The sequence below is a fragment of the Triplophysa rosa genome, linkage group LG8, assembly GCF_024868665.1.
Source record: "Triplophysa rosa linkage group LG8, Trosa_1v2, whole genome shotgun sequence".
Lineage (NCBI taxonomy): Eukaryota > Metazoa > Chordata > Actinopteri > Cypriniformes > Nemacheilidae > Triplophysa > Triplophysa rosa.
The window spans coordinates 11480103-11495504 of NC_079897.1; the positions used below are offsets into that span (position 1 = coordinate 11480103).

At 41.4% G+C, this 15402-nt stretch overlaps 1 protein-coding gene across 3 annotated transcripts; it reads left to right on the forward strand.

The window, feature by feature from the left end:
- Positions 1 to 89: 89 nt before the first annotated feature.
- Positions 90 to 14481, forward strand: LOC130558609 (NLR family CARD domain-containing protein 3-like). 3 transcript variants are annotated; one of them, XM_057341121.1, is made up of 8 exons: positions 90 to 152; positions 418 to 499; positions 1795 to 1902; positions 2084 to 2132; positions 3439 to 3658; positions 3754 to 5515; positions 6835 to 7008; positions 11543 to 14481. In XM_057341121.1, exons 2-8 carry the CDS (start codon positions 435 to 437, stop codon positions 11676 to 11678), a joined length of 2514 nt encoding a protein of 837 aa, XP_057197104.1. In that variant the 5' UTR covers positions 90 to 152; positions 418 to 434; the 3' UTR covers positions 11679 to 14481. The 3 variants fall into 3 exon arrangements, with proteins under 3 accessions (XP_057197104.1, XP_057197103.1, XP_057197105.1); XM_057341120.1 differs by having other exon boundaries at positions 2081 to 2132; positions 11543 to 14480; XM_057341122.1 differs by lacking the exon at positions 11543 to 14481 and adding an exon at positions 10261 to 10375 and having other exon boundaries at positions 2081 to 2132.
- Positions 14482 to 15402: the final 921 nt, after the last annotated feature.

Genomic DNA, 15402 nt, shown 5'->3' on the forward strand with positions numbered 1-15402 from the left:
GCTCTGGAATACTTGTTTCTGATGGGCTAGTCACGACGTCGTGCCGGTTATTTAAAAATAAACACGGAACTCAAGTAACCAATCACCAACTTACAACAAGTTTTCTGTGAAGTGAAAGCGAAAGAATCCTCACCAAAGCGCTCAATTGTTCGGTAAGTGTAATCTATTTTATTATTTACAATCGTTTTATTTATATTATAGCCTATGTATGTGTGTGTTTAGCGTTTTAGAAACTGATTATGATTAAGACTTCTTTAGTAGCCTATATTAACAGGCAGTCACAGACGTTTTAAAGTGCATTGTGAACTTATAGCCTATATAGCCTGTAGGCTAATCAGCAGCACCACTTGATATTTTTTTGTTTCAGCTATAAACAATCGATTTTGTCTCTTTAAAATGCAATTTGTATCTTCGCAGGAATTAAAATCTTGATAATGAGTTCTTCTGAAGAAAGTTACGGATCTAAAAGCAGTCCAGCTGAGGGCATTCACTTCAAACTGTAAGAAACGGAGAAGTATATACATTAAAATCCCCCTGTAGTCAATAATTCTATACTTAAAACTCATCTTTGTTCATTAAAATAGCATATGCAAAACATATTTCCTGGGATAATTTCTTTATTCCCTAAAATAGCTTGAATGTAACTTGACACCTTGCCTAATTAGATCCCACTTCCACTCAAACGCAAGGACAGACTGCTGATCAAAAGTTTTTTAACACCTACTCATTTACTTATTCATATTTTCCACGATTTAAAATAAGACTACAATGATTAAATAGAACAAAGTATATTGCAAATATATCAGAATTGTGTTGCAACTACAAAAAACGTGTAACACTTTTTAAACAACATTAAAGGAGTTTTCATCTATTCTGAGCTTTTGTTAAATGTTCTTTCTTCATTATTCATTATAAGTCATCAATTTCAAAAACATTTGTCATTAAATAAAATGTTAGTTTTGAAAGAAAAAACATTTATGTTTCCAAAATTACTTTTTTTGTCTATGAAACCAATTTCAAATACATTTAAGCATACACCTTTAAGATCAAACATAAGATAATGAGAAACATTTGATTTCACTGAAATGTTCAAAAACGTTTCACCGATACTAGATGCCACATTTAACGCCACAATTGACAGTTCCAGACACATCGCAGCAAAGGCTGGTTTCACACACATCAGCTGCGCTTTAGTGGTGCATATGTCCTGTTCACACAGCAACTTGAATAGCCTACTGTCTGTATGAAAGAATTACTTGGCATTGTACAAAAGCAGTATTCGCGTGTAACAACTGATCTGAAGCAGCAGTGTCACGATCATTTTTGCACTGAATCTATGCAGCATGCATACAAATCTATGGCTCAAACTACCTGACCCACTCCGTCAACTTTGTGATGTAGAAAACCGGGGTGGTTTGTTTTTCAGATATATTTTGCAGTTTTATGGAGAAAATAGAAGCAATGATTTTGAAAGATGAATTTGCACATGAACTTAAAGCATATCGAAATCTTAAGGCATAAGATTAAAAAGACCACATAGACATAAAAAACATTAAAAACCTGATTTTTACCATTAGGGGACATTAAAAATGTCAGGCTTTGCATAGAATTTTGATCAATTACTGTACATGTTACTGTCAATTAATTATGTGAATGTTTGCTTTGATTAAAATTAATTATATAATTGCATGCCTGTTTGTTCGCATAGCTACAGTACAACATATTGCAGCACGGAAGAGTTCACTTAAAAGTAGTTTATATCTGTAAATATTTTTTTCATATCTGTTTTACTAGATCTAAACAGAAGAGACCAGACCCGTCTACATCATCACATCTTTCACTGAAGAGTAGCAAGTCAATTCCTCAACCACTCAACTTCAGTAATGAAGCAACGACAGAAAGGTCTGGTTTAATCAAACAATTTTATTTTTTACTGTGCTGCTTTAGCTGCCATTCTCCACCAGTCTATTTTCACATAATGCACTACTGCAATAATTGCATTATGTATTCCACACTTTTTAAACTGTATTCTACACATTCCCATTAAAGTGAATACAACACTTTCAACCTTTCTTAACAGTAGTTCCTCTGCAGTGCAAGAGCATGGTGACCATAGCAAATGCTACAGTTTGGTGAGTTTTCATTGAAATATCTTTGTTCATTTAACGATATTGTGATATATTTTAAAACAAAGCCCTTGGAGCTCAGAACGGGATATATTGTGGATATATCCCAATCTATTATTGGATTATGACAGGGGTCTTCAACGTTTTTCGGGGCAAGGACCCCTTAGATGAGAAATGCATGGAGAAGGTACCCCCTTATACTAAATGTGTAAACGGAGCTATTTAAATAGAAACAACCCTATTGTCACAGCAATATTATGTTAAGACATTACATTAGCACTATTATGCATGTTATTGTTGCACATACATACTTTTCTGTGTTTTATTTGTATGGTTAATATAGATTGTTTGATTATTTTATGGGATTTGCAGCATCATACATTTTAATTTTACTGTGAGATGGAGAATTAAACATTTACTTGTCCTGAACCTTAGCTTTTATTAAGGCTTCAATGAGATGACTGACCTTGGTTAATGGCACAAAGACTATTGTGAAGGTAGAGGTTGTCTCTGGATGCGAAAGAAATCAGAGCAGATGTTATGCATTCTGTTGTAAAAGCAGGCCGTTTAGTGTAATTCTTTTTTTTCTCTTCTTTTTTTCCGCTTCTCTGTGTGTTGCAGAACACACCACTATTTTATAATTCTGAGCTCCGTTGTCCTTCTCGTGGATCAGCATCGTCGTGGCTGTTACATGAAAATTCACAAGTTTTTTCTGCAGAGCATCATATCAGACTGATTAGAGCAACATGCAACGAGTCCGCGTTAATTTGGGGGCAACTTGTTTGACGTGCACCATCAGAACAGGGTGCGCGTTTCATTGATTTTAAACACGTATAGTTTTGTCCGAGTTTACAATGCAGAAGCGGTGTGGTGTCATTTGCCTGTCAAATTAGCGCTTTACAGCTTTAACAAATTTGAACAGAAGTTCAGAAATATACGAGAATGCACTTTATTTGCATGTGACTCCTTTAATGCTTACACTGAACTTATCGGAAGGGAGACAGAGAATGCACTGATTCTAACCCTACCGGGGTTTTTTTATGATGCAGATGTAACGTTTCTTCTATTGCATGCTTCTGCTGCCTGAATGGAATGTTTTTGTCCGCATGCAGGTTAAAATTGCAATGCACAGGAGCTTCAATGAGTTTGCCCGGCCGCGCACGTGCGCAGCTTAAAGAGAACATTGGTTGTAATATTTCTGTACCCATGCTTTACATTTTTTAATAAAAAGTTGCCTGTGAGTAAACAGTAATTAGCGGACCCATTGTTGAAGACCCATGGATTATGATATATGTATTTTTTTTTTTGACAGTTATCTAACGTACCAGACAGTCAATCTCAGCTCCTTCATATTGTGGCCAACATGCGTACAGAGGACTTCAAAACCTTTAAAACAGACCTAAGTGAGCATTACCCAAAATGTTTGGGTAGTCATCCAGAGGAGCTTACTGTCACTGGTGTTGCAGAGAAATTAGTGGAGAGCTTTGGAGGAGAGGGAGCGTGGAGGATCACATTTTACTTTCTACAAAACGGTATGGCTGTTACTTTTATTTTTTCATTTATTCATTAATTCCATCCCATGGGGTTCAAAATTATTCACTCCATCTACATATCTACTTTTATTTAGTTAATCCTCTTCAAAAAATCACAGAAGCCAATAAAGCAAACCTGAAGCACAAATGTCAGCAGATAAATGAAGGAAATTCATCTCATGCTAAGCAAAGTTTGTTAAATGAGATCTACACAGACCTTTACATTACTAAGGGTGCAAGTGGACAGATAAATACGGAGCATGAGGTGTTAAGGAATGAGGTGATTTCACAAAGAAGAACTACACCAGAAACTCCACAGGCGTGTAACGACATCTTCAAGACACTGCCGGGACAAAAAAGGACAGTCAGAACCGTTTTGACAATGGGGATTGTTGGAATTGGAAAGAATGTGTCGGTGCGGAAGTTCATGTTAGACTGGGCGGATGGAAGAGCAAACAAAGATATCAAAGTCATCATCCATCTACCATTTCGGGACCTCAAGCAGAAAAAGGGCAACTGTAGTCTCCAACAACTCATTCATCAATATGCTCCTGAGCTGAAAGAAGCAAATCTTTTTAAACTAAAGGTGCTCTTTATTCTTGATGGATTAGACGTCTGTCAGTATCCGCTTGATTTCTATAACAATGATCACTGCTCTGATATAAATGAAGAAACATCTGTTGATGTGTTGCTTACAAACCTGATCAAGGGGAATCTTCTTCCTTCTGCTCTTCTCTGGATAACCACAAGACCATCATCAGCCAATCGGATTCCTCCTGAGTGCATCCATCGAGTTACAGAGATTCGTGGGTTCAATGACCATCAGAAAGAAGAATATTTCAGAAAGAAAATCAAAGACCAGAAACAGGCGAATGAAATCATTACTCACATCAAATCATGTCGAAGTCTTTACATCATGTGCCACATGCCGATATTCTGCTGGATTTCAGCCACTGTGCTTGAAAACATGTTGAGTAATGGAAACTCTGATGAAAAACCCAAAACTCTGACGGAGATGTTCACTCACTTCCTTCTCATTCAGATCAGTCTCAAGCATAAGAAGTTCAATGGAACCAACACAGAAAACCCAAAGAAACTCTCTGAATCAGACACAACATTGATTCTGAAACTGGGAGAACTGGCTTTCCAACAGCTGCAGAAGGAGAGTAGTACATTCACTGAAGATGACCTGAAAAACTGTGGCATTGATGTCAGTAAAGTTTCACAGTACTCAATGTGCACAGAGATTTTCAGAGAGGAGTTGGGCTTGTATAGAGAAAAGATCTACAGCTTTGTGCATCTGATCCTTCAGGAATATCTTGCAGCACTTTATGCTCACTTTGCATGTGTTAATGATGGTAAAAATATACTTGTCCAAAACAGACCCAAGTCAAGTCTTTCAGCTGTTCATCAGAGTGCAGTAAACACAGCTTTAAAAAGAGAAAATGGACACCTTGATCTCTTCTTGCGCTTCTTTATGGGTCTTTCAGTTGAACCCAACCACACTCTCCTGCAAGCTTTCAGGAAAGGTGGTTTATCTGAATCCTGCGCAAATAAAAACATGATAGACTATTTACAAGAGAAGATCAAACAGGAAGCAGCACCAGAGAGAATCATCAATATATTTCATTGTTTAAATGAACTGAACGACAGCTCTCTTGTGAGATCAGTTCAGTCTGCAATGAAATCAGGAACACTCTTAGGGAGTGAGCTGGACTCAGAGCAGTGGTCCGCACTGGCTTATGTCTTACTCACATCTGGAGAGGAGTTAGAGGAGTTTGACATGAAGAAGTTTCACACATCAACAGCAAACCAGCTCAGACTGCTGCCAGTACTCAAGATCTGCACAATAGCCAGGTCAGTTACCTATCAGTTCCTGGTTACATTTTAATGAAAGAATGTAGCACAACAGTTAATGTAACAATGCCCATTGTTAAAATGCTCCCATGATATGTATTGGTATAATTTACTGACCTTTTTATGTGAATTTATATCCAGTGTTTTAAGTTCAATGTTATACGACCAAACAGACGGTATATGTCAGTAAACTTGGTAACTTCTTCATGATATGTGCAGGGACACCAGAAATGGAACTGCTGTACATTGAACACATCTAGAATTGTATTTTCTGTGAAGACTCTTCAAGAGCCTACAGTATTAGTGTTGTCACGGTACCAAAATTTTTGTAGAAATTCGGTACCAATACCAATAAAATTTCATGGTTCTCTGTACCAATTTTGGTACCAAAGAAAAACACAATATCATACTGAATTAGTCTAATTGAACAACACGAAAGGTTTATTACTAAAGCTCAGTATAAAAAGCAATGCCATTTTGTACATATGAAGTATACAAGTTAATTGTTACTAAAAACCTTAGTCATCATTGTGTGTGTGTGCGCGTGCGTGCGTGCGTGTGTGTGTGTGTTTGATGGGATTTTTCATGCTGATGTCATCCTCTTCAGTGTCATCCTCCTCAGTCTGCTAGTGTAAAAGACAAATAGAGTAAACTTCAGTAAGGCAACTGACTGAACATACATACATATGCAATATGAAAACAAATCTATGCTTTTGTACTACATATACATTTTTTACAACATGTATATTGATTTTTAAAGCTGCTAGAGTTATCCAGCCAAGAATATAAATATTTTTCTGACAAAATGACTTTAACAACATTGCTAGACATGCATCTATCGGTTAAGGACATTTGACTGGATTAACTCTGACAAATGAACACATAAACATAGGTGTTTATTTTAATCTTAAATTGAACTACATAATATACTACAACTTTCATAATGCAACCTCTGACAGAATTTGAAACTTGAACTCCTTTAATAAATCAAGATGTTTCCTTATTGCATCTTATTGCGTATATCAATAAGTTTCCGAGTGACATCAACCTGTCAGACAACGCATTAGTTCCCGGTTGACCTAGCACGTCGGTGGTACCGGGTCTTATGAAAATCTGGTACCGCCAACTTGTTTATTTTTAGATACCGACTTGGACCCAAAGTACCAGTTCTTTTTAACTAAAACCTATATAAGGCATTTGTTTCAACGTGAGATTCTTCTTTTAGAGATTATTGAAAAATAACTAGTGACTAAGTATTTAGTTGAAAAATAGTTAAAATAGAAAATTTAGTTAAAATGATTTAGTTATTTTCTGTGCAGGTTGGATTGCTGTAATCTCTCATATGAGTCATGTGAGAGAGTGGCCTCATCTCTCCAGATAGTGAACTCAACTCTGAGAGAACTGATTCTGAACAACAATAAACTCAACAAGTCTGGAGTGAACTTACTCTTGTCTGGACTAATAAATCCACACTGTCAACTACAGAAGCTGGGGTAAGTAGTCAATATCATTATTTTTATAAACCCTATTCCCAAAATACAGAGTATTAATAATGTATTTACAAACCAATAAGGTGTATCAAAAGCATAATGTAAAAATATGACATGCATAAAGAATCCCTTATTTTAGTAATTTCAATGGAACAATTTCAAATGTCCCATACAGCCCTGTATGCGCGTTCATTTTATAGTTACGGTTTGGCATCTTTATAGTTACACATGTCAGCATCCAGCAGTTGAACTGTTTAAAGGGGTCATATGACCTTGCTAAAATGAACATTATTGTGTGTATTTGGTGTAATACATTGTGTTTATGCGGTTTATGGTAAAAAAAAAACATACTTTTTCACATACCGTACATTACTGTTGCTACTCTCTGCCCCGCCTTTCTAAATCGTTCTGAAAAGTGCGGTGTGCTCTGATTGGCCATCTACCCAGTGCCTTGTGATTGGCCGAAAACCTCAAGCATGTGGCGGAAATGAAGACCACCAGCTTCCAAAGTATATTGACAGGTGATCATGTCATCGTCAAATATGATCCAGAAAATGCAGATGACTAAGATAATCGATCCAGAGGCGTGTTATGTTTTATACATGGGGTGGCAAAGGGGGACAAGAGCACAATGAGGGGTGGCAATACCTAAACATATAAATCTTTATTTTCGCAGTTGTTTTTCAGGAAAAGGAATTTTATAGATTCCTAATTATTGATCCCTATTGTAGTCTGGTTCAAAAAAATTTTTTTGATCAGCAAAAAGGGGAACATCTTTTAATTTAACTTTTGCAATGTTTTTGCCTACTTCAAAAATGCAGAGGGTTTAGGTGATGATGTTTATGATGATGACTTCTTTCTTAAAGGAATAAGTAGTATTCACATAAATAGTTTTAGGAAAACAGGTATGCTCCCCTTAGAGGACTTTCAAAGCAGTTTTACAAAGGTCACAAAATAGTGCCATAAAAACTCTCCAGTAAACAAGTCATAGACTATGTGAAATTATACATTATAATCCTTCTCTCAGATCTGTTTCCCATCATAATTCAATCCAAACTTTAATTAATTCATTATATTTAATTAATTTATATATTTCATATTGTTGTTTCTAAAAGGCAACTGCAGAAACTTGATATGACTAGTTCATTGCTGATCATAGTTGTTTAAACAGTTTTCTAAAGTGAATGTGACCTGAAATCCTGATAGAAAATTATTATTTATCGTCCAAGCTACATCATTTGTGTAAAAACAGACACTATATGTATAAATAATAAGTATGAATGTACACAAACGTGCAAACGTGCATGGATCTCTCGAGATCAGACAGGTGTAGTCTTCACTTTCTAGCACACATACTGCTGTGACTTGCTGTGCTAGAAAGTGCACACTTTATTTATTTTAAACGCATGTGATAGTTTTATTTTGTACGGCTAGTACAGACACTTTGTGGCGTCATTTGTGTGTCAAATTAGCGGCTAACAGTTTTAAAACTACACAACACTAGTACTTTAACTTTACACTTTGCCTCACGCAGTGATTTAAATAAAGAAAAAGGCTATATGCGATAATGTGCTTTCATACTGAACTCGCCGAAGTAGAGAGAGGAAAAGAGATTGCATTTAAAACTGTCTTTCACTCTATGACAGATAAACTTTAGTTAATCCGCGGGTTACAAGCATCTGAACCGTGGGGCACATTCCATACGGATCACAGATCAACCACAGTCCACTGGCCCAAAAGCTTTTATTGTAACGGTAAATAGGGTTTACTGCTACTATTGCTTTGGTATTTGATGCATGGATATTTACAGTCTCACTTACATGTCTCTGGAGAAGCGCGTTTTTATTTCGACTACACTGCAGTTATAGCCTACTGCCGCTCTTTCCTGAGGATACACGCTGTGACCAGGCTGCTCAAGTGCCTACAGACAAGCGTCTCTATCAGAATCAGGGGCGATTCCAGGTTTTCAATATTAGGGGGGCTCAGCCTACAATGAGGAGATATATATATATACTGTATATATATATATTTATATATGTATATTTATAGCCACTCTCTAAGCACCACATACTGTATACATAATACTGTATAAATAATTAAGAAAGAATATGGGCTAGTTAACAGTGTGACGAAGGGGTGAACGCAGGCAAAACTTTTTACAGTGGATGGGAAAGGGTCTTGTATCGCTCCCGTATCATATTATGTAGGCTGCATTTATAACAAAGAATGGCAAAGATGCAGATGTAATGTTAATGCTACACCTTTATCCTCTGCTTGTGACGTTCACTCCACTCTGTGCCGCTGTGAACTGAAGAATGTGCTAAATAACGCAGCCTGCCGCCGTTTTCATAATAAGAGTTTTAAAGAGGACTATAAAGTGATCTCAAATTCCTGTACAAATTACATAATTAATTTTTAGGGGGCTAAGCTAGAACTTTAGGGTGGCTAAAGACCACCTAAAAAGGGCCTAGCAACGCCACTGATCAGAATATTAGCAATTTGCGATTTTGAGCAAGTGACACTCTCCGTAAACCTAATCCAAAAATAGTTTGTACATTACATTAGTACCCAAGTCGTGACTGTATGGTTAGCGTTGGGGTGGCAACTGAGGTGGCAAAGCTCATTTTTGGGGATCAGCTGCCACCCCTGTGGACATGCCACTGGATCGATCAACTTTGCCAGTGCGACTTCAGCAGAACGTAACAGATCGGTAAGGTTTTATTTGAAGAAACTTTAAGGTTTAACAATTAGTTTACTATATGTAACTTTCTGAGCGGCCTGTGACGTCATGTCTCGACATGAAAAAGACAATAAAACATATTATAAACGAGACATTTGTTGCATTCAGCGAGGACATAATTACTGAATACAATGACTTCTATTTTTGTGTTGCGTCGCACCGCTGGGAAGAATAGTTAGAGGAACAAATACAATTCATGCATTTGCCATCGTAGGAAAGAAAACAAAACTCACGTTTGACTAGTCCATAGCAAATTATTTAATAAATAATGAAAACATACAGGCTGTAACACTCTCCACCTGCATGTTCCCTATAGGACTCCAATTCCCACGATCCTTTGCACCCACACCTGTCATTGTTGATTTCATCTGCACCTGTTTTCTATTGGACTCATTATTTACACACTATTTAAGTTTCGCCTTTGTCTCTGTTCATTGTTGGTTCCACTGTTTATTTGATGGTATCTGATGTTACCCTTTTGTTAGCTGGAAGTCATGATTTTTTCGTGTTTTCAGAATTTAAGATGGATTTAAATTGTACCTGTGGATTATCTACCCGAAAGAAGATTAAAGCCTGAGTTATTGGCAATTTGTGTGTACGTCGTCAATCACCATCTGAAGATATTATGACAGAAGAACCGACCCAAAAAAGAAGACGATGTAGAGTACATGTGTCTACCGGATCCGGACTGGGATATTACCTCTCCAGAGACCCAGCTTCTGCAGCTTGGTCAGGATGGGAGGTCTCTGGAGAGGTATGCGGAGGAATTCTTTGAGGCGTGCCAGCTGGTGAGTTGGAGCGACCCTGAGCTTAACCATTTCTTTCTGACAGGACTGGATGACGAGCTACTCGCTCTCCTTATGCTTCCCGATGCGGATGAATACCCCCCGGATGACTTTATTAACAGAGTCCTCCAGGGAGCGGGGTGTGAATTCTGCATCGGGGAAAGTGATGAGAGCGAGGACAGTAATCATCCGGTCCCGGCTTTAAATGGGGGGCTCATTCCGTCTCGCGTGGTTGGCGCACCTCAGACCTCCACAACCTTACGCTCCTCTAGAAGGTCCCCCCGCCACAGGAAACGGCGTGCTTGTTATGGACCTCCTAAACCAGCATCTCGTCACTTCCCGGAGTCTGCCGTTAGTCGCGGTCGAGGTATGGAAGGCCAAAAGGGCCAAAACCTCCCGCCACGACACCAGCCGGAGCCTACTGGAGTTGTTCTTCTCGAGCTTCCCCTGGCACAGCAGCTATTCTGGGAATTCGACCCCCTGTTCTGGACCCCCACAGATCTCGTTCCAGAGCTTGTTTCCCTGGATCCCGCCCCTGAGTTAGTCCCCTTGGATTCCGTCCCAGAATGTGTGCCCCTGGATTCCGTTCCAGAATGTTTACCCCTTGGTTCCCATTCCAGAATGTGTGCCCCTAGATCCCGTTCCAGAATGTGTGCCCCTAGTTCCCGTTCCAGAGCTCGTTTCCCTGGATCCCGCCCCTGAGTTAGTCCCCTTGGATCCCATTCCAGAATGTGGCCCCTGGATCCCGTTCCAGAATGTGTACCCCTGGATCCCGTTCCAGAATGTGTACTCCTTCGTTCCCGTTCCAGAATGTGTGCCCCTGGATCCCGTTCCAGAATGTGTGCCCCTAGATCCCGTTCCAGAGCTCGTTTCCTTGGATCCCGCTCCTGAGTTAGTACCCTTGGATCCCGTTCCAGAATGTGTGCCCCTGGATCCCGCCCAGAGTTGGTGCCTCTGGATCCTGCCCCAGTGTTCCCCAAATTCCCCTCTATATTTCCCTCTACCTCCTCAGAGCCTGCTCCGGATACCACTGCAGTGGCAGTGATGGCATTGGCGGCCGCCTGTGTCTGGGCGGACATCATCCCCTGCTACCCCGAGGACTCCTGCTCAGAATTCCCACCCACCTTCCCTCTTTCTCCTCCGTCTAGTCTGTCTCCGCTGCCACTGCTTCCTGTCAGCCCCGTTGCTCACTCTCCATGCACCATCGGTGCTGTTGTGCTACCACGGGGCTGCCTGTCATCAGCACCATCGCGACTGCAGGAACCCTCGTCGTCGCCTCTTGCCTCTGAGCCCCAGACTCCAGCTCGGCCCATCGAACCCGTGGCGTCCCCTCAGCCGCATGCTCCCTCATCTCCATTGTCGCCTGGTCGTCCACTGGCTCGGCCGGGCTCCTTCCTCCCTCCGGAGCCGCCTGGGTCGGTCAGCGTGCCGTCTTCACCTCAGGACTCTGCTCCTCCTGCTGCGCCCCGTCGGCTCTGTTGGCCTTCTCCCTCCCGTCAGCTACTCCTTGGTCATCAGTCGCTCCTGTCTTGCCGCGGACTCCCAGGTCTCAGTCTCCGCCTCAATCAAGTGCGACTTCGGTTCCACGTGGGTCCGCTGCATCCTCGTCGTCACCCTGTTCCATTGGCTCTCGGCCTCCTCCTCGGCCTCCTCCACTTTGGCCACATGGTCTACCTTGCCCTAGTGCCTGACCCTTGTCCACCCCTCGTCCACCTCCTGAACCCCCTCCTTTTGTTACGGCGCGAGGACGCGCCTGGAGAGGGGGGGAGTACTGTAACACTCTCCGCCTGTACGTTCCCTATCGGACTCCAATTCCCATGATCCTTTGCACCCACACCTGTCATTGTTGATTTCATCTGCACCTGTTTTCTATTGGACTCATTATTTGGACACTATTTAAGTTTCGCCTTTGTCTCTGTTCATTGTCGGTTCTACTGTTTACTTGATGGTATCTCATGTTACCCTTTTGTTAGCTGGAAGTCATGATTTTTTCGTGTTTTCTGAATTTGGATTTAAATTGTACCTGTGGATTATGTACCCAAAAGAAGATTAAAGCTTGTGTTATTGGCAATTTGTTTGTACGTCGTCAATCCTCGTCTGAAGATATCGTGACACAGGCTGTGAGTCAGAAGCTGTAGACCAGGGGTCCGCAACAGGTGGCCCGCTGGCCAAAACTGGCCTGCCAGCAATAATATCTGGCCTGCGCCAGCAGCATTATTTTGATTATTTTGCCCACAGCTGGTTCTGAAATAGATCTGTCACAATCACGTCTTTAGTGAATTTGCCTTAAAAATAAAAATACTTTAATGAATTGAGAACTTTAAATTTGAAAAGTTCTGAAAGATATTCTAAGGAGTTTGTCGATCATTAGGCACACTTCTAAAATAGCCATCATGAAATATGGGGAGCATTGAAACGTTTGCTTATAACGCGGGGCCTCAGCACCAGAGGATGTGAACGAAGTGGAGAGAGAGTTCAGCGTTAATATTTCTCGCGGAGCGGAGAGCGCCTCTCTTAAATTTCCGCTCCGCTCGCTCAACATGCTCAGAGTCGCTCGCTCAGCCCTCTTGGTGATTTACTTTTTTGCTGCTGGATTATTGTCCCATGTACACCACATGAGCATGATGCCTGAATTATAGCACAACGGCATCCGCATCAACTACAAACGCCTCTTCCATTTGCGGAGGTGCGTGGGCGACAAGAGGTTTGATACAGGCTCATTTCAGTTAAAAAAAACATTATAACATTTATATTTATTTCTCTTAAGAAGACATTGTGTCACTTACCCAATGTAACTGTTGCTTTTCTGAAATAAAACTTGAATAAACATCGATGTCATATGCGGCCGAAGCCGACAAATGTGATCTCCGTAGGACGCATGCAGCCTTCAAAGACGAAAATGCTGTTATGTTTGAGGTTTGACGTTTTAAGACCGCTTTTCCCCTTGTTTTGGTCTATTTTTCTTTAGAGCCTGTTTCTTTTATAAACCCCGGTAATAATAAAGGTATTCATAGTGCATTTTATCTTTTGTGCGTTTATTTTGAATGTTGCACTATGGCAGCTATATGTTCACGGAATCAAAATAACGAAAATCAAATTTACTTTATCAGTTATTATACAGTTATTTTAGGTACTCTTTAAATAAAAAATGACTAAAAATATTGGCTGCAGTCACAGAATGTCGGACTGAAACATAACTGTTCTTTTTCAGCCTACTACTTAAACTGAGACATTTATTCAAGAAGTTTATTATAAACTGAAAACAATTAGGCTTACTAGACACATTTTATGTCAGAGCGGGATCTGAGCGGGATTTGGTTTACCGGTGAGCATGAGTGTAATGTGAGCGGAGCGAAGCGCACAGTCATTGAGCGAATATAAACACACACCGCTCCGCTTCGCTCACATGCTCTGCTCAGCACCAACACGTGAACAATAACAAAGCAAATTCAGCTTCCTTTTTTTTTAAGGTGCCATGCTTCGTCTCGTAGTGCCGTCTAATATTATATTCTTTGCAAACAGCGACAACTTAATTGCAGAGAAGACACACCGGCTTTGCATTTACAAAACTAGGTAGGATGAATGCTTAGATGTCTTTCCATTCCTCTTTGTATGCCCTATTTTCGCTGTCAACTTTCCTCTTTAGACTCTTTGTTAGTGCCATTTTCTCTCACCATCTAGCTTAAATGTTAACATCACTCTGCACACGACGTAATAGCGTACCCCCTGCAGGCAAAAAAAATGCAGCTTAGTACGTGAGGAGTGTAAATAATAGGCTACGTTAAAGGTCCAGTGAGGGATGTTTTGTATGATCTATTAACAGAAATGCAATATAACATACAAAACGTCTTGGTTACGGATGTAACCTCGGTTCCCTGATGGAGGGAACGAGACGTTGTGTCGAACCGACAGAATGGGGTTTGTCTTGAGAACCTATCATCTTCTGAGTATTTAGAAAAGGCCAATGAAAATTGGCGAATGAAATTTGCATGCCGGGCTCTTCCCCGGATGTCCGGGTATAAGAGGGAAGCCGGCGTGCTCATTCATTCACCTTTGGTCTGAGGAGCCTAAAGCATCCTCCGGCTGCTGGTCCCACACCTTGCCAAGATGCGGGCTGACACCGGTTCCGCGCGTAGGTATTAGAACCTCACGGAGTTGCTAGGCATAGCCCAACCCGCAGCTCTGCAGATGTCTGCCAGAGAGGCGCCCTGAGCCAGTGCCCATGAGGGGTGTGCCTCACCCCCACGGGCAGGGACGAATAGAGATCGGTATGCCCTAACGAGGGCATCCCTGATCCAGTGCGCCAGCCTCTGTTTGGAGACAGCCCTCCCTTTTGCTGACCTCCGAAACAGACAAAGAGCTGCTCAGAGCTTCTGGGCTCTGCGTGCGGTCCAAGTAGAGGCGCCGTGCGCGTACTGGACACAACACGGATAGGTTGGGTCTTCCTCCCCAGTGGGGAGCGCCTGCAGGTTCACCACCTGGTCTCTCGGGAGAGTGGTGGGAACCTTGGGCACGTAGCCGGGGCGGGGTCTCAAGATAACGTGAGAATCCCGGCCCCGAGTTCTAGGCAATCTGTGGACATGGAGGGTGCTTGCAGATCCCCTACCCTCTTGGAGGTGAGCGCCATGCAGAAAACCGTCTTTATCAAGACTGAGAAAGAGCAGCAATCCCGAGAGGCTCAAAGGGGGCGGGGCCTCTTGGGGCCCGCCACCTAGGTCGCAAGAGGGTACGGAGCGCGGAAAGGTGGTCACCCTCTCGCGCCCCTTAGGAACCTAATGACCAGGCCGTGCTGTCCCAGAGGCTACCCAGCACTTGGGTCATGATGAGCGGCCGTAGCGGCTAAATACATTCCCAGTGTGGAGGGGGAGAGGT

Coding starts and splice junctions, on each gene's coding strand:
- LOC130558609 (XM_057341120.1), top strand. CDS start 435: ATGAGTTCTTCTGAAGAAAGTTACGGATCTAAAAGCAGTCCAGCTGAG. Junction 500..1,794: donor GAGGGCATTCACTTCAAACT/GTAAGAAACGGA, acceptor CTGTTTTACTAG/ATCTAAACAGAAGAGACCAG. Junction 1,903..2,080: donor AATGAAGCAACGACAGAAAG/GTCTGGTTTAAT, acceptor CTTTCTTAACAG/TAGTTCCTCTGCAGTGCAAG.